At 32.0% G+C, this 12,867-nt stretch overlaps 2 protein-coding genes across 9 annotated transcripts in view; one reads left to right on the top strand and one right to left on the bottom strand.

Annotated features, from left to right (window-relative positions):
* Nucleotides 1–9,297, bottom strand: part of si:ch73-89b15.3 — a 36,329-nt gene extending 27,032 nt beyond the window's left edge. For 3 of the 8 annotated variants that reach the window (XR_012401702.1, XR_012401701.1, XM_073946855.1), the window contains exons 1-5: nt 9,257–9,297; nt 6,569–6,839; nt 4,598–4,799; nt 2,967–3,100; nt 19–146 (exon numbers count right to left, since the gene is read on the bottom strand). Coding sequence is in view for 5 of the 8 variants with exons in the window: in XM_073946855.1 (XP_073802956.1) it covers nt 19–146; nt 2,967–3,100; nt 4,598–4,799; nt 6,569–6,839; nt 9,257–9,285 (764 nt within the window). In the remaining 3 variants the exon portion in view is untranslated. Of the gene's footprint in view, nt 1–18; nt 147–2,966; nt 3,101–4,597; nt 4,800–6,568; nt 7,301–8,559; nt 8,696–9,256 lie in introns of those variants that run through there. The other 5 variants (XM_073946857.1, XM_073946858.1, XM_073946856.1 and 2 more) reach the window with 4 other exon arrangements.
* An 8-nt stretch (nt 9,298–9,305) lies between these two features.
* The window catches only part of krr1 (KRR1 small subunit processome component homolog), a 6,596-nt gene continuing 3,034 nt past the window's right edge, over nt 9,306–12,867 (top strand). The window contains exons 1-3 of the mRNA NM_001045325.2: nt 9,306–9,419; nt 11,387–11,559; nt 11,863–11,997. Of these exons, the coding sequence (NP_001038790.2) occupies nt 9,350–9,419; nt 11,387–11,559; nt 11,863–11,997 (378 nt within the window). The 5' untranslated portion in view covers nt 9,306–9,349. The remainder of the gene's footprint in view (nt 9,420–11,386; nt 11,560–11,862; nt 11,998–12,867) is intronic.

Raw genomic sequence — 12,867 nt, 5'->3', positions numbered from 1 at the left:
GTGTTGGTGTGTGTTTACCGTGTTTTGAGAGGAATAGAGAAAGGTAAACTCTGGAAAACCGCCTGTTTAAAGAGAGGTTTGCTGCTCTGGATCATCAGATGTAAACTGACTGATTGAGCGCCGGCGCTTTCACCAAAAATAGTTACCTAAAGTCACACAGAAATGACATGAAGAACTCACATTGTGCAGATTTATTTTATTGTGTTTTATTGATGTAAACTTTGAGTGAATTTCATGAAAACATCAGTTTAATCTTAAGAAACTAATATATTTTAATAATAATATACATTATTCAAAATGATAATATATAGTGGATAGATAGATAGATAGATAGATAGATAGATAGATAGATAGATAGATAGATAGATAGATAGATAGATAGATAGATAGATAGATAGATAGATATACAGACAGACGGACAGACGGATAAATAACGAATCAAATGACACCTCATTTATGCAAATTGGATCTACTGTTCAAAAGATACAGCCCTTTGAGTCTGGACCAATCAGATCCAATATTCTAATGAGGGTGAAACATAATGAGGGTGAAACTCGTATTAACACACTAACCTATATGCATAGACGCTCAAACCTTCATTCTAACCCTAAACCCTGACCCTAACCCCAAGCAAACCCTTAACCTAACACTAACTTGTTAAATGACATGATTCAATAAAGAAGACTGACAATTTAAACTATTCACCGGGTTAATTAGGTTAACTAGGCAGGTTAGGGTAATTTGTTATTTTGTTAATTTGGTAAGTTATTGTATAACGATGGTTTGTTCTGTAGACCATTGAAAAATATACTGCTTATAGGAGATAATTAGTGACCTTAAAATTATTAATTATTTATTAAAAACTGCTTTTATTACTGCCAAAATAAAACAAATAAGACTTTATCCAGAAGAAAAAAACATTATCAGACATACTCTGTACATTCATTTACTCTGTTAAACATCATAAATACTAACACAGAGAAAACCGCAGTTTAGCGCCCCCTGTTTGTTCGAAGCGGCTAACGTCATTGCACATTTTAGCCAGTTCGAACACAGACATTTATCACCCTAGATACACTAGAGGGCGCCTCTTCATCTACGTATCTACAGGTAGATGGCATCAATTTATTTCTTATAGGTGGGAAATAAAACATTAATAATATGTGTAACGACATGATTGACATTTATTTGTTGTTTAGGTTATAGGTCAAAGGTCATGTGTGTGTGTGATAGATAGACAGACAGACAGACAGACAGACAGACAGACAGACAGACAGACAGACAGATAGATAGATAGATAGATAGATAGATAGATAGATAGATAGATAGATAGATAGATAGATAGATAGATAGACCTTAAAATTATTTTTTAATTTTATTTAAAACTGATTTTATTACTGCCAAAATAAAACAAATAAGACTTTATCTTTTTTTATTTTACACAATATAACAAAAGACGTGCTGCCCTGTTGTGGACAAACTTTGAAACGTTCAGACCCAACTTGCAGAGTGCTTTTACTAATGTTGAATAACAATATGCAACTATTTTATGTATTTTTATTAATTAAATAGTTTTATTTTATTAATTAAACAATTATTTTGTTTATTTTATTATTGTTTTGTACATCTATCCTTGGATTTTATTATTGATCTTTAATTTCATCAAAGTTCCTTTTTTTGTTCACTAGAGGAACTCATCTGACAAGTTAGCAAAGGAAAACCCTTTAACTCACAGACTGTCACATCAGAGCCACATTCTGACAAATACTGAATGAAACCTTAATGCTGACATTAACTAAAAAGATGGCATCAATTTATTTCTTATAGGTGGAAAATAAAATATGAATAAAATGTGTAACGACACGATTGACAATTATTTGTTGTTTAGGTTATAAGTCAAAGGTCATGTGTGTGTGATAGACAGAGAGACAGAGATAGATAGATAGATAGATAGATAGATAGATAGATAGATAGATAGATAGATAGATAGATAGATAGATAGATAGATAGATAGATAGATAGATAGATAGATAGATAGATAGATAGATAGATAGATATACTTCAAGAAACTTCTATACAGCTTAAAGTGACATGTAAATTCTTCACCAGGTTAATTAGGTTAACTAGGCAGGTCAGGGTAATTAGTCAAGATATTGTATAATGATGGTTTGTTCTGGAGACCATTGAAAAAATATATATTGCTTATAGGACATAATTAGTGACCTTAAAATTATTTAAAAAAAACATTTATTTAAAACTGCTTTTATTACTGCCAAAATAAAACAAATAAGACTTTATCCAGAAGAAAAAAAAACATTATCAGACATACAGTGAACATTCATTTACTCTGTTAAACATCATAGATACTAACACAGAGAAAACCGCAGTTTAGCGCCCCCTGTAATGTTTGAAGCGGCTAACGTCATTGCACATTTTAGCCAGTTCGAACACAGACCATTATCACCCTAGATACACTAGAGGGCGCCTCTTCATCTACGTATCTACAGGTAGATGGCATCAATTTATTTCTTATAGGTGGGAAATAAAACATTAATAATATGTGTAACGACATGATTGACATTTATTTGTTGTTCAGGTTATAGGTCAAAGGTCATGTGTGTGTGATAGATAGACAGATACACAGACAGACAGACAGACATACAGACAGACAGACAGACAGACAGATAGATAGATAGATAGATAGATAGATAGATAGATAGATAGATAGATAGATAGATAGATAAAATTTTCATGTAAAAAAGATCTTATTAATAATAAATTAATGGTATTTATGGTATGCATTTTGTTTATTAATCCATTATTATTTTTCTGCTTAAATAAAATTAAGGCTGTGTGACTATTGAGGAGAAAGTCTCAATAGTCAATACTTTAAGCATTTTAAATCATGTTATATAATAATAAATGTAATATATGTTTATGAATGATTTTCAGTGTGTTGTCCTCACTCTGCTCGGGTCTCCTCCAAACGCTGCAATGTTCTGCTGCACCCAGATCAGCGCTGCCTGCTGGTCCAGAATGCCATAATTGCCAACTGCCGTCGACTTTGGGTCTTTTCCCGATACTAGAAAACCGAAGGCTCCTGCAGACGGACACGGTGAGAACTGTTTATGCTTATTATCAGAGCTGGTCATAGCATTTATGAATAGTGTTTAGAATATTTATGAATTTATATTTATTAATATGTATTTCATTTTTAAAAAATATTTATATTCTAACTACTTTTGGATTACACTTAAGTTATTTTGAGCTAACCCTGATTTGATGTCACTTATTTTGAAGTAGGATAATCTTTACTATTTTGACAGGAACAAAACAATTTATGAATATTTTTTTATAAGCAACAAGAGCCTCAACTTCTTTTTAAAGTACAATGATGGAAAGCTAATACTTCGACATACTGACTCTACATCGATGTTACTGTTTCCCGAAGGATGATAGCTCCTCCTTAAATGACTGAAAGGCCACGCCCTAAATGACTCACAATCATGCCCTTAATTACTAACAGCCCCCCAAATGACTGACAGCACTTGCCCTAAAGAACTGATAGTCCCGCCCTAAATGACTGATTGTCTCGCCCTAAAGGATTGATATGCCCTCCTTAAATGACTGATAACCCCGCCCTAAATTACTCTCAGTCTCGCCCTAAATGACTGATTGCCTCGCCCTAAAGGATTAATAGGCCCTCCCTAAATGACTGATAACCCCGCCCTAAATTACTCTCAGTCTCGCCCTAAATGACTGATTGCCTCGCCCTAAAGGATTAATAGGCCCTCCCTAAATGACTGATAACCCCGCCCTAAATTACTCTCAGTCTCGCCCTAAATGACTGATTGCCTCGCCCTAAAGGATTAATAGGCCCTCCCTAAATGACTGATAACTCCGCCCAAAATTACTGTCAGTCCCGCCCTAAATGACTGATTGCCCCGCCCTAAAGTATTGATAGGCCCTCCCTAAATGACTGATAACCCCGCCCTAAATGACTGATTGCCCAGCCCTAAAGGACTGATAGGCCCTCCCTAAATGACTGATAACCCTGCCCTAAATTACTGTCAGTCCCGCCCTAAATGACTGATTACCCCGCCCTAAAGGATTGATAGGCCCTCCCTAAATGACTGATAACCCCGCCCTAAATTACTGTCAGTCCCGCCTTAAATGACTGTTTGCCCCGCCCTAAAGTACTGATAGCCCCTCCCTAAATGAGTGTAAAACCCTGCCTTAACTTATTGACAATCCCACCTTAAATGACTGATTGCCCCGCCCTAAATGACTGATAGCCCCTCCCTAAAGCTATTCCATGTGACCAGAATTTAAGAAAGGTAATTTCAAAAGGGGGAGGAAAGGTAATGATATTTGGTTTAAGATTATGAGTGCAAATTTTTTTTTACAAAATAATGATGTGCATAGATAACTTAAATACTGATCATTTTAAATCCTCATATGTGCTATAATCATTAATAAACACAATTAAAAATAATTCAAACGTATTGTGGAGTACGTTCACTTTTAGGAAGATTTCTACCCAAAATTAATAAATCAAACCCCTGGTTATGATTATTATGGTCAGTTTGTGACTCACCCAGGCGATATGCGATGCTCACGATCACCGTCTGTGTGTAGTTGCTGATGAATCTGCCGTCGTACAGCGGTTTGGATGCGGATCCTGCGATGAAATCCCCACCGTGGATCCACAGCATCACCGGCAGCGGCTGCAGCAGCGGAGTCGCCAGATCCACACTCAGAGGAACAAACACATTCAGGTACAGGCAGTCCTCACTCACCTGAACACACAAAATACACAGGTTTACTGCTCTATATGCTTTGTAATAATTCTGCGTTACATTCCAAGTCGCATAAATTGCCCATTTAAAATGTTTCTGATTTGGTCGACTGACTTGTTCATGTTCATTCAAAGCAATATTAGTTTCATACTTACAGATTTTATGTTTTATTATTGTAAAAGTTAAGATTGATTAAATTCCTATTTCAGTAATTGCTTACGAAAAACTAGAGAAAGAGATGACGCCCCCCTAGTGGAAAATATGAATAATAAATAGATAATGACCCCTAGTAGAAAATTTAAAATATAAAAAATAAATAAATATATATATAGCGATATATAATTTACAGTCGTTATTATATATTTTTATGTTTTATATTTTCTACTAGGGGTCGCTATTTGTTTATTATATACATTTTAAAATATTTTCCCCCAGGGTTATTATCTGTTTATTATATATATTTTAAAATATTTTCCTCCAGGGTCTTTATCTGTTTATTGTATATTTTTATGTTTTATATTTTCCACTATGGACGCTATTATATATTTTTAAAAACATTTTCCACATTATCTGTTTATTGTATATTTTATGTCATCACTTTCTCTCTTTCTTTATCATCAATTAGTGTAATGGTAATTTAATAAATCTTAACATTCACAATAATGAAACAAAACCTCAAAAATCTGTAGGTAATAATTTGATCTTTGAAAATGAAAATGAGCTTTGATTGTCATTAAAATAATGTTAAAATGTATTTATAAATCTAAGTTGAACCAAAAATAGGTTTGATATTTTTTATGCATAGAATCATAATACAATAATATGTGTATATATTTAATAAAGTCAATTAAATGTAATTTTAGCACCGTTAGCACTATTTTGACATTATTTACATTCTGATATCTTGACATTTAATTCACATATTTACATAAATTTCCTATTATCGTATACATCAAATTACTTACTGAGCTTTTACTTAGCTTAATCTCAGCGATTTTTAACATTTATTTATGCATTGATTTTAATTGCATTGAACGGACTGAGAATTGCATATATATATATATATATATATATATATATATATATATATATATATATATATATATATATATATATATATATATATACACACACACACACACACACACACACACACACACACACACACACACACACACACATAGCACTCAGCATAATTAAGTACAGCCCATTTAGAAAATTCTCCATTTCTCAGTGAATATAGGCAACATATTACAGATTTATTAAACAGATATATTTATTAAAATAATATTTTAGTCACCAAACATATTTATAAATTGAAAGATAAAACAATTAAATTCAAGCATAAATATTGAGAAAAGAAATTAAAACTTTCAACTCTTTTTTTTATGTTTTGCTTATCTTTATTAAATGTGTATTTAATATTTTTCTATAACATAAATGTAGCTGTACTAGTTTTTGGACTGTTATTGTAAGTTATTTTGTTAGATAAGCTCCTGATTTGGCTTCAGTATGACTAATCTAATTTATATACACAAATATAATAAAGCTTTCTATTAAAAAGTTTAAAAGATTGATTTGTGAGGGGTGTACTTATATACGCAGAGCACTGTTCATATTTATAATTGTAATAGGTAACTTAGTAAAAAAAGCATAATTAACAAATCCTAGACAGTTTCATTGAATAATTACCATGTACACTTTATGCGTCCTTTACATATGCAGCATCTGAAAAGTTTGTTTAGTCTGAAAATACTCAATTGTCTCACCTTTTTGGGGCAGTCATCAGCAATGGGGCCGATGCAGGCCTGCATACACGCCGCTCTGGGAAAGGAGGCATCATATACCCCTTTCCATGGAGTAACAGGTCTCGGAGCTTTCCAACGGGACGTCCCGACTGGAGGATCAGCAAACGGGATCCCATAAAACACATAAGACTTGTCCAGCAGCAGGCCCTGTACCAGTCCATCTTTAATAAGCAGTTTGGGTCCATCTGCTGTTCTGGAGGGCTGACCTGGGGTCAGTGCTGATGGAGAAACACTGCGCAGTACAGCAGATACATTGATCTGAGCATCTGATCTGGAGTCAGTGAGGAAAAACACACACAAACTCAACACACACTTGTAGGACAGCATGTTTTCTGCTCTTCTGCGCGCTCGAATGGATGGAGGAGGAAGATTTCCCACAATTCCTCAGTCTTCTGGAGCTCTTGTGACTCTTATTATGCTGTACACTGGGACTCTGTTGTGTGTGTGTGTGTTTGTTTGTGTGTGTGTGTTTAATGACCAGCAGGTTGTCTGTACTTTAGAAAATTGAATTAAGTTACATTCATTCCTTTGACGTCCATATCTTTGTATTTGTATTTGTGGTTTGTTAAAGGAATATTATAATTCTATCAATTAATATGTAATTAAAATAATATTTTTAGTGATTTAGGAGGTTTAAAATAAACAATGTATTGTATTATTTCATTTCATTTTAAAATTAATTTAAGGTTACTTATTATACAATTTATTATTACTTGTACTTATTATACAATTATAATTTATTTATAAATTATTTATAAGAATTTATAATAATAATTACATTAAATAAATTATATATATATTTTTCCAACTTTATCTTTATGATATAATTTTGTATAAATCAACAATAATATCACATTTTGAAAACAATAAGTGTTATTTATTATCTATTATAAGAAGGGGCTTCCGGGTCCAAGCGCTATATATATATATATATATATATATATATATATATATATATATATATATATATATATATATATAAAAAGAGCAATATCACACTCGTAGCAGTGCGATATGGCTGTATATCGGCACTGGTGGGGGCATATCGCACTGCTACGAGTGTGATATTGCATTTATACAACAGTTTGACGGCATAATTGTGTATATAAAAACTAAATCAAACATGGAGAGTCTCAAAAACCTATTTAATAGTATACCGATTTAATTACCTATTCTAATAATTCTGACTTCAACTGTAAAATTCACTTTAACGTGTGATATGACTAAAAAGTGATCATAAATGAATATTTTCTTAATTCAAACTAGTATAGCGGATTGGACCCGGAAACAGTATTCCAAACGTCACGACTTAACAAGCGTTAGTTTTAACCTTTATAAATTATATGTACAAGATCTCATTTTAAAATGTCTCCTTTTGCAATGTGATTATAGTAAAATAATTACAAATAACAAACAGTTGTGCTTTCGTGTAATAAAACAGTTATAAAAATACAATTGCTGCTTGTTCAAACTATGTATTTAAAATGAATTAAAACAACAATTCTAACATTTTTGGGGAACAATAGGCAATATGCACACAGACTTTTAATTTCAGTCAGCTAGCCCCTGGGCTTCCGGCTAATTGTCATCCCATACAAAATCGCCACGTTTACAGACGTCCCAAGGAGGGAGGGGGATGGGTGGGGGATGAAGAGAGAGCCAGCCTGATCTCACGAGAAAACGTAAGTATTTTACGTTTTGCCAATTTAGTGGCTAATTTGTACGAGTTCAGTTGTAAAAAATTGAACAATTTTAAAAAGTAGGCATGGCACCTAACCCCGCCCCTAAACCCAACCGTCATTGGGGGATGAGCAAGTCGTACTTATTTGTACGAATTAGATCATACGAATTCATACGAATTAGCCACTAAATCAAAAACTAACGAAAATTTGTGAGATTGTGTTGGAAGAGCTATGCTGAAGAGCGGTGGGGTTGAGTTGCGCCCGACGTACCTGAAGAGCTGGGAGGCATGCAGCGAAGACTATTTGAGGAGCGTGATTTCCTGGAGATTATCATTCATTTGCAGCATTCCGGGAGTCTCTATTCATTTGCGGGAGACCTTCGGAACTTCCAGGAGTCTTGAGATGTCTGTGTTTAAGATCCGATTTCTTTAAAAAGCATTGAACTTCACTGCCTGGCTGAGATACGATATAAAGTGGGTCTCAGACCAAACAAGAAGCACTGCAGTAAATTATATTTTCCCACGCCATGTCTTTAAAATATGGAAATTAGTTTTACCCTAGGATTTTCAATGGAGTTTCTGAGCTAGCCTGCTGCTAATGATGGCGCCTCGTTTAAATGGTCTTTTGACTCTTTTTTTACGCTTGAACAACTAAGTGAATGCTTAGGTCTATTTACCTTATTACATTTGAATTACATTACAACATCAATGCTGTAAAATAAACCTTATAAAATTGACAATAGTCACATAAACCTTTCACCGGAAGTTCATCATTGGCTAAAAAAACACTAGCTGTGCATATAGCCCATTGACCTTTTATTTGTTTACTCCACTTAAATTTGAAAAAGCGATTAAGTTAAAGATTAATTCAGATTGTATTGGAACAACTTGAAGGAATAACGTTATTTAAAGTTCTTTTTAATTCTTTAATTTAGACGAGGATTCGTAAATAATAATAATGATAATACCTCTTCCACCCCACTAGGCTGCAGCACATGCGCGGTGTGTCGCGTAAACATGACGACCAGTCGCAGCGTCAGACGTCACTCCTAAAAGCAGCGATGGCGGCTCCCACAGAAAGCACGAGCGAAACGACAACAGATAAAAAACAGAAAAAGAGCAAAAATACAGGTACATTTACGATTATAAATCACCAACAGCACATCATATTTTCACCACAGCGCGAGTCGACCAAGCGCGCGTCATCAGTATCTGTTATATTGACATAAACTGAGGTGTTGTTTGTTTACTCGTGAAGAAGCTCGTGTAGCTTCAAACTCCTCACTATAGTTTTAATGTTATATTGAGTCATATTGTTGCTGTAATAAAATGTATTTGTGTGTATTGGTTGTCTTACATTGTTTCTCAGTCTGCATTTCTCACATACACACTCGTTTTCAGTGGAAAATCTGCCGAAAATCAAGTGTGGTGTGAGAAATAATCAAGTTTGGTTTGAGATAGTGGTTGAAGTACTGAATAATTACCAGAAGCTTGATGTTTTAATATTACAGACGTGCTAGTACTAGCTCAGTATGATTTTTAGCTGCAGAATTTAATGATTATCATGTTCGTAAACAATGCACATACACACAGTGGCTATACATGGCAATGTTAACATAGATATTTTTGTGAAAATGCATGGTGAGACTCTTCTGATTTGATAGAGGTAAAATTGGTTTTATAGTCGCACATTCGGAGTTTCCCCTTAACAATATAATTTTATTAAAGTATTATTTGCAAGCTCTAAATAGCGAAATCATATTAGAAGCAAATGACTATCAAAGTATTTATATGTCAAAGAATTCTGTTTATTTTAATATTTTTTTTTCTCAGATTTTTTATTATTGTTCTTTTTTATTTATACCTAATGTTTTAATTCATTGTTATTTATGTATGTTATTTATTTTTAAAGTACAAAATTGTTCACAGTCAAATAATCAGTGTTGATGTTGTTTTCAAGTCACACTTGCATGCTAATTCCAATCGAATATCAAAGTAAAAAATATGTAATGTTATAATATATATTTATGTCAAAGAATTCTGTTTATTTTAATATTTTTTTCTCAGATTTTTTATTATTGTTCATTTTTATTTATTCCTAATGTTTTAATTCATTGTTATTTATGTATGTTATTTATTTTTAAAGTACAAAATTGTTCACAGTCAAATAATCAGTGTTGATGTTGTTTTCAAGTCACACTTGCATGCTAATTCCAATCGAATATCAAAGTAACATGGTAAACAATATAGAGACTTCTAAATGAACAAATGTGCGATTATAAAACCAACTTTACCTCTATTCTGATTTGTATGTCGTTTCAGTAAGATCGTCTCTGTGTTTTGTTCATCGTAATGCACATTAGATAAAAGCATTTGTTTAATTCTCTTTGCATGCTTTAAATAAATAAAAAGTGTTTTCCAGTTGGGGAAATTCAACTTTGTGTGTTATTATATGTATGTTTATATGTTTTACAATTATTTTTAAAGATATAATAATGATTTGAAACATTCTAAATACAATAGTAATTTCATTCAAAATGCTCACAAATTCATTCATTAATAAAACTGCTGGCTGGTCAATGACTTTGCAGGGTTAGTTTAGCAGTGTTATGACTGCTTTATGAAATAATAATGCTTCAGGTCAGGAAATGCAGAAATAGTGTACATGTTTTAAATAAATAATGAGGATTGCATAGAATAGGGTTGCAGCTGGAAGGCCATTCACTTCGTAAAACATATGCTGGATAAGTTGGCGGTTCATTCCGGTGTGGCGACCCCTGATTGATAGAGGGACTAAGCTGAAAAGAAAAATTAAGGAATATATTTGTGAATTATTTTGGTTCTGTTTTAAAATGTGGAGGAGCTGTTTGCTTCATGCATCATCTGTATTTTGAAGCCATACTTTGTTTTATTTGAAAGCGAGGACCGCAATGGAAACAAGCCCAGGGCTTTATTGTGTTTTTATCCTCAACTGTTTTTATTTCAAAATGTATGGGATACTTGTTTTTTTGTACAGCTTGTCTCAAATCTGTCAAATACAATTTAATTCATATAATGACTCGGTAATTAATTTATTATTATTTTTTGGTTTGAAACAGATGATGCTGATCTGCTGACAGTCCCAGATGACTGGAAAGAGCCGAAGTTCACCAAAGCGGACAATCCTAAAGGTCTGCTGGAGGAGAGCAGCTTCGCCACACTTTTCCCCAAATACAGAGAGGCCTATCTGAAAGAGTGCTGGCCGCTGGTGCAGAAGGCCCTCGCCGAGCTCGTAAGTGTCCACTAAATCATAGCTTATTGTTGCATTAGCTGTTAAAGTGCTCATGAAATTAAAATGAAGTTTTTTAGATCTTAGTATCATTATGGTTAGTTTTAAGGGTAAGTATAAGCTGGTGTGCTCCAAAACACTTAAATTTTTTTTTTCAATTGTCTATTTAATATCCATTTGCTGTATATCTTATAATTATATATTTATGTGAAGAATAAGAATTGTTTTCTTATCTTGAATTATAGGCTGATTGTAAATGAATTAGATTTTTTGTCTCATTTCTCTGTCTCTTCTGCTGCTGTGTAGTTCATCAATGCCACACTGGACCTGATTGAGGGCAGTATGACGGTGAACACCACCAAGAAAACATTTGATCCGTATTCAATCATCAGAGCGAGGGATCTCATCAAGTTACTGGCTAGAAGTGTGCCCTTTGAACAGGTAAGCAACACCACTCATTTATGGATTATATATAATTTATGTATAAAATAATTTAGCACAGTATGATTAAAAAAAAAGTAAATTGAGTGATGATGCATCGCACTGATCAGAAGGGAAAGTAAAAAATATGTAATGTTATAATATATATTTATATTTCAAAGAATTCTGTTTATTTTAATATTTTTTTCTCAAATTTTTTATTATTGTTCTTTTTTATTTATTCCTAATGTTTTAATTGATTGTTATTTATGTATGTTATTTATTTTTAATGTTTTAATTGATTGTTATTTATGTATGTTATTTATTTTTAATGTTTTAATTGATTGTGATCATTATTTATTTGTTTTATTTATTTTTTATGTTTTAATTTATTGTTATTTATTTATTTTATTTATTTTTAATGTTTTAATTGATTGTGATCATTATTTATTTATTTTATTTATTTTTAATGTTTTAATTGATTGTGATCATTATTTATTTATTTTATTTATTTTTAATGTTTTAATTGATTGTGATCATTATTTATTTGTTTTATTTATTTTTAATGTTTTAATTGATTGTGATCATTATTTATTTGTTTTATTTATTTTTAATGTTTTAATTGATTGTGATCATTATTTATTTTATTTATTTTTTAATGTTTTAATTGATTGTGATCATTATTTATTTGTTTTATTTATTTTTAATGTTTTAATTGATTGTGATCATTATTTATTTATTTTATTTAGTTTTAATGTTTTAATTGATTGTGATCATTATTTATTTTATTTATTTTTTAATGTTTTAATTGATTGTTATTTATGTATGTTATTTATTTTTAATGTTTTAATTGATTGGTATCATTATTTATTTATTTTATTTATTTTTAAT

Source organism: Danio rerio, chromosome 4, assembly GCF_049306965.1.
Source record: "Danio rerio strain Tuebingen ecotype United States chromosome 4, GRCz12tu, whole genome shotgun sequence".
In the NCBI taxonomy this organism is placed as follows: Eukaryota; Metazoa; Chordata; class Actinopteri; order Cypriniformes; family Danionidae; genus Danio; species Danio rerio.
This window is presented reverse-complemented; position numbering and strand designations above follow the sequence as displayed.